The sequence below is a fragment of the Plasmodium gaboni genome, chromosome 8, assembly GCF_001602025.1.
Source record: "Plasmodium gaboni strain SY75 chromosome 8, whole genome shotgun sequence".
Classification (NCBI taxonomy): Eukaryota; Apicomplexa; class Aconoidasida; order Haemosporida; family Plasmodiidae; genus Plasmodium; species Plasmodium gaboni.
In genome coordinates, this window is record NC_031488.1 from 1,031,293 (window position 1) to 1,037,741 (window position 6,449).

General features: G+C 18.4%; 4 protein-coding genes across 4 annotated transcripts in view; 3 read left to right on the forward strand and 1 right to left on the reverse strand.

Moving 5' to 3' along the window:
- Positions 1 to 951, forward strand: part of PGSY75_0829100 (conserved protein, unknown function) — a gene marked incomplete at both ends in the record, with an annotated part of 1,384 nt that extends 433 nt beyond the window's left edge. The window contains 5 exons of the mRNA XM_018785410.1: positions 87 to 179; positions 285 to 375; positions 483 to 553; positions 686 to 781; positions 910 to 951. Coding sequence (XP_018642377.1) covers positions 87 to 179; positions 285 to 375; positions 483 to 553; positions 686 to 781; positions 910 to 951 — 393 coding nt within the window. Of the gene's footprint in view, positions 180 to 284; positions 376 to 482; positions 554 to 685; positions 782 to 909 lie in introns of the transcript that reaches the window.
- Positions 952 to 1,641: 690 nt separating this feature from the next.
- On the forward strand, positions 1,642 to 2,460 carry PGSY75_0829200 (putative prohibitin; the record flags this gene model as incomplete). The annotated part of the gene is made up of 1 exon (XM_018785411.1): positions 1,642 to 2,460. One exon carries the CDS (start codon positions 1,642 to 1,644, stop codon positions 2,458 to 2,460), a length of 819 nt encoding a protein of 272 aa, XP_018642378.1.
- A 968-nt stretch (positions 2,461 to 3,428) lies between these two features.
- PGSY75_0829300 (putative U6 snRNA-associated Sm-like protein LSm8) lies at positions 3,429 to 3,995 on the forward strand (the record flags this gene model as incomplete). Its single annotated transcript, XM_018785412.1, has 4 exons — positions 3,429 to 3,462; positions 3,540 to 3,702; positions 3,805 to 3,883; positions 3,984 to 3,995. 4 exons carry the CDS (start codon positions 3,429 to 3,431, stop codon positions 3,993 to 3,995), a joined length of 288 nt encoding a protein of 95 aa, XP_018642379.1.
- Positions 3,996 to 4,576: 581 nt separating this feature from the next.
- Positions 4,577 to 5,905, reverse strand: PGSY75_0829400 (putative prolyl 4-hydroxylase subunit alpha; the record flags this gene model as incomplete). The annotated part of the gene is made up of 1 exon (XM_018785413.1): positions 4,577 to 5,905. The coding sequence occupies one exon, from the start codon at positions 5,903 to 5,905 to the stop codon at positions 4,577 to 4,579; it is 1,329 nt and encodes a 442-aa protein (XP_018642380.1).
- Between the last annotated feature and the right edge of the window lie 544 nt (positions 5,906 to 6,449).

Below are 6,449 nucleotides of genomic sequence, written 5' to 3' on the forward strand. Positions count from 1 at the left end.
ATATATATATATATATATATATATATATATATATATCATAAGATATTGTTATATTGTGTGTTCATATAATTTTGTCCTCTTTTTAGAAATCTACAAATAAAAAGGTCACACAATCTGAAATTCTTCAAAAATTAATTGAAGAGAAAAAGAAGGAACTTCAAGAAGAAAAAAAGAAAAAGGTACTTGAAGAAATTGTTTTTTTTAAAAATGTTCCTGTATATATGTTTATAATTATGTTTTTATTCATGTTAATGTTTCTTTTTTTTTTTTTTTTTTTTTTTAAGGAAAATCTAAATGTACATGAAATGGAATTAGAAGAGAATATAAATCACATACGTAGAAACGAACAAAATAATTACGACGAATATATATACGGTAAAAAAAAAAAAAAAAAATTAATGAAAAAGATCATAACATTTTTTTTTATACTATTATATATACACTGAATATAAAAATATATATGTTATTATTTTATTTTGTAGCTACTGGAATTGATAATGTCATATCGGCTTTAGAAAATGTGTCCTTTGAAAAAACAAAAAGCGTTAAAGCTGTAAGTTAAAATAAATATGTATAATAATATATATAATTATATAAATATATTAGTTTTAAAAATATGTGCTAAACAGAATAATCAAATATAAAAATAATAATTATATATATATATTGTTCGTTTATTTATTAGGCCTATAAAAAATTTGAAGAAGAAAATTTACCAATTATTAAAGAAGAACATAAGGGCTTGAAGTTATCTCAGTATAAACAAATGTTATGGAAGCAGGTAAAATTATATATATAAAAAAAAAAAAAAAAAAAAAAAATGCATAGAAATATGCTTATTAAATGAAATTATTATATATATATATATATATTTATTTATTTAAATTTTTAAATTTTTTATTTTTTTAGTTTAAAAAATCAGCAGAAAACCCTATGAATCAAAAGGAATAATTAATTTGTTTTTAATATATAAAGAATATATGTGGGGAATAAAATATTATTACATATAATGAAAATTTTTATTTTATATATATTATGATGTTATTATATATATATATAATTATTTATGCATATTCTTAATTTTTATACTTATAAATTTGCACCTGTTGATGGATAATAATATTCAAATGTTATCATCTTTAATTTTTTTTTTTTTTTTTTTTTTTTTTGTTTTTCGAATAAATATATATATTATATATATATATATATATATTACATTATTTGATTTGAATTTTTTTTTTTTTTTTGCATTTTGTTTAAAAACGTTTAACTTTTTTATTAATTTAATTCTGAATGATTTATAACTTAATATATATAAATATATATTATATAATTTTTATGATAATTATAATTTTGTAGATATAGTAACATTAAAAAATATAGATAAGTATTTTAATTTTATACTAAAATAAAGGAATATATTTAATGTATCAAAATATATATATATTTATGTATATTTTATTTTTTTTAAGAATTATTTGAGTAGGAATATATATAACGTTGTATACAATTGATCAAAAAGAAAAAAAAAGAAAACATTATAATATATATATATATATATATATATTATTTATTACATATTTATATGTTCGCTATCCTTGAGGACTTATAGTTTGATTGAGTTCAATTTTTTTTTTATCGATGGAGAGAATATTATCTTCTATAGGGAAATTAAGTGTTGTGGCAGGGGGACTTAGTTTAATTCCATATACATTTATATATGATGTAGATGGAGGTGAACGATGTGTGATGTTTAATCGTTTTGGAGGTGTGAGTGAAAATACTTTTGGTGAGGGTAGTCATTTTTATGTACCTTGGTTTCAAACACCATATATATATGATATAAAAATGAAACCTAAAGTAATAAATACGACAACAGGTACTCGAGATTTGCAAATTGTAACAATAAGTTTAAGATTATTATTTAGACCTCATACACAACATTTGCCTTATTTACATAGTACCCTAGGACCTGATTATGATGAGAGAGTTTTACCTTCTATTGGAAATGAAGTACTTAAAGCTGTTGTGGCAAAATATAATGCAGAATCTTTATTAACACAAAGAGACAAAATATCAAAAGAAATACGAGAAAGTATAACAGCAAGAGCTAAACATTTTAATATATTACTTGATGATGTAGCTATTACACATTTAAGCTATGGTAAAGAATTTGCTAAGGCTATTGAAGATAAACAAGTTGCGCAACAAGAAAGTGAAAGAGTAAAATTTATTGTAGCAAAAACTGAACAAGAAAAAATTGCTGCTGTTATTAAAGCACAAGGTGAAGCAGAAGCAGCAAAATTAATTTCATCAGCTGTTAAAGAGTATGGTAAAAGCTTAATAGAAATAAGGAAATTAGAAGCTGCTAGAGAAATTGCTGAAAATTTAAGTAAATCAAAGAATGTAACTTATTTTCCATCTAATTCAAATATTTTGTTAAATCCTAGGGATTTTTAAAAAAGCCTAAGATCTACATGATATATATATATATATATATATATATATATTTATTTATTTATTTATTTATATTTTAAATAATTAATTTTATTTTATTTTATTTTATTTTTTTGAATTTATCCATATAATTTTTAACTAATTCATTTTTTTATATACTCATATATGTGACAAAATTTTAAATATATATTTTAATTAAAGACCAAACTTTTTTTTTTAATTATTATACATATGATATGACATGTAGTCAGTCATTATTTAAAAATAATTTTGCAGCATTCGTAAATTGTATAAAAAAATTCATATTAAATTTATGTTTTTTTTTTTTTTTTTTTTTTTTGCAATCTTGGTAATATACAGAAATGTGACATGTACGGAATGAATAAAGCATACATAAATATAATATATATATATAAATATATTTATTTATTTATTTATTATAACATGTTGATAAAAAGAATAAATTTTATTTTAAAAATAATAAATATAAATAAAGTCAAATATAACTCTTTTAATATTTCGAAATAATAAAAAAAAAGAAATTGTATTAAAATGTATGTTATTTTGACGTGTGCAATATATATTATATGTAGTTGATATATAATATTTTGGAGGCCTTAAAAAAAAATATATATATATATATATAATAATATATAGTTGAAGAAAAAATATATATATTTGAGAAAAATATAATATACCTTTTAAGGTGAGAAATATTTTTGTTAAATTGAAATTATCAATGAAAAAAAAAAGAAAGAAAATAAATAAATTTATAAATATAAATAAATAAATATATATATATATTTCAGTTGATAATATAAGAATTTATTAATATTAATGATATAATTTTTTTTTTTTTTTTTTTTTTTTTTTTTTGTATTAAGAAAATATATATGTAAAAAAAGAGTATAATAAAAAAATATATATATTTGTATATATAAAAAAAGTTTGAACATATAAGTTTCCTAAATATGAGTTCTATAAATATTGAGTCATACTTAGAAAGTAAGAGAAATGTTCTAATATTACATATATATATATTAATATGTATACATATTATTTTTATGTTTTTATTTTTTCAGATGAAATATTAGTAATAACAAATGATAGCCGAATATTCACAGGAAAACTAAAAGGCTTTGACCAGACGACAAATATAATTTTAGGAAATTGCCATGAGAGAATATATAAAGAATCATTAGAAAAAATAAGTTTGGGAGTATATATAATTAGAGGAGATACAGTGTAAAATAAAAATAAAAATAAAAACAAAAATATATAAATATATATATATATATATATATATATATATATATATATAATATTTTTATATGTTTGCCCTTGTAGAACCCTTATTGGAGAAATTGACGAAGATGTTGATAAAAACATTTTACATCAAAATATTAAACCCCAAATGTTAAAGCCGGTAAATTAAAAAAAAAAAAATATATATATATAAAAATATATATATATATATATATATATATATATATATATAAATATATTTTTATATATTTTTATTTTAGATTGTACACTAAAAATCTACCAAACCCTAACCCTTTATAAACATATAAAGCCGTTTGTGTATTATTGAACATTTTTTTTATTAATAAGGATAATTAAAATAAATTATAAATAATGAATAAAATATTCTTAATTCACATAAAAAAAGAAGAAAAAAATGAAAAAGAAAAAAAAAAAAAAAAAAAAAAAAAAAAAAAAAAAAAAAAAAAAAAAAAAAAAAAAAAAAAAAAAAAAAAAAAAAAAAAAAAAAAAAAAAAAAAAAAAAAAAAAAAAAGAGTGAAAAATTTATATAATTTAATTATAAAATATATAAATATATATATATATATTTAAAAATAACAGATTATATTCTTATACACAACAAGATGGATACATAGATGGAGAATAATAATAATTAAGTTACCCATATATTACAACATATGAATAGTTTTTCTTTTTTCCAAATTATTTGTCTTGTAATATATATATATATATATATATTTTTAATATATATAAATATGTCTATACATAGTAATAATTTACACACATATATATAATATATGTGTCTCCATGTTTATGTTCATGTTTATGTTTATGTTCATGTTTATGTTTATGATTATATATTTCTAACAATATTTACGTTAAAAAAACAATTAATAACATATTTATACTGTTCAGTTACCCTATTTCCTTGATGCACCATTGTCATATCGGCTATATATGTATTGCCTAGTTCATCATAAACTAGATCAATTGAATATTTCTGTAAATTATTTTTATCGTTTAGAAAATTAACTAGATCTTTTTTCTTTTTAAGAACATGATTTGGATTTGTGTTATCATTAAAATGTTCATTTGTATTTATAGATGTGTTGTTTGTTGTTGTATTATTATTTTTTAAGAAGAATCCATCTTGAAATGAATTATGAAATGATGTTGTGGGTTTTTGATCTTGATTTTTATAAGATGATGGATAATATACTTTTGCACTATCAGTTAGAAATACAGAAGAATTATTATTTTCATCTAAAATATGATGATATTTATTATTTTGTTCTTCATATGTTATTTGATTTATTTTATTAATACAATATGTAATTGCATATTCATCATCTACAGATATATTATTATACCAGAAAACACCTGAACCTTGTATGGGTTTAATAGATAAATTATGACAAGGGAATATAGTTTCTCCATCTTTATCAACATCATTTAAATATATTAGAAGTGTAGCTCTTCTAAAAGATCCATCATGATGTAAATTAAAATAATTATTTTTTTCATATTTCACAATGGCTAGAGGTTCTAAATAACATAATGGTATCTTAACCAAATTACAAATAGTATTTTCTAATTCTATTATATTTTCATCTTTTGTATATACTATAGAACTTTCTGCATCAATTTGATTGTCTTCAATTACTGATCTACTTCTTAGTGTATATAAAAATACAGTTGAACTAGTACGATTGATTGAATTCGTCAATTTATAATTTTCTTGTTTATCATTTGAAAATCCAATAGATGTTTTACTTCTTTTATATTTATTTGCACATAAAGATAATATTTTTTCGATTGTTTTTTTATCTACTATATTATATATTATACTCATATTCTGTGGATTTAATTGTATTTTAAAAAATACTTTTGTATTTTCGTCATTTGTATAACTATCATCACATTCACTATCATTCATTTGATTTTCATTACTTAAATATAATAAATAAGAAGAATACTTTTTATAAAAATGTATATTCTTTTCATTTATTACTTTCTTAATTATTGTCTGCATATCATCACTATATTTTATTTCGTTATCATATAAATTAACACTAAAATCCTCCTTACTACTTTTTAAAGCTTCTTCATTTTTTTTGGAATTCTCCACGTTTGTAAATTCTCGTGTGCTCGAGCATTTTATTATCGTTTTTTTTACATCCATATTTTTACGTGATAATTGAAGTGTTCAAGAAAACATTAGTAGTTCTTCAATAAAATATAAAAATATAAATATATATATATATATATATATATATATATATATATATTAAATGTATGATATAATATATATATAATATATTTGTAATACATATAATACTTAATTGTACTTAATATATATATATGTGTGTATGTGTGTAATATATATATGTATATATAATAAATAATTATACTTGATATAATATTATCATATTATTTAGATAATTTCTGTTTCATTTCATTTTTTTTAATAAATTATATATATATAATATAAAAATGGTTTATAATTCATGACCTGAATGTGTGTTTTTTTTTTTTTTTTTTTTTTTTTTTTATCATTATATTTTGGTTTGTATCTTTCTCTCTTGCTCTCTCCCACCTTTAATTTCTTTCTGTTTTTTTTTTTTATTTTTTAAAATTATTATATATTTTTCAATTTTTGCCCTTACTATTAGATAAATATATATATATATATATATATGTATATATTTAAGTATCATTTACACTTT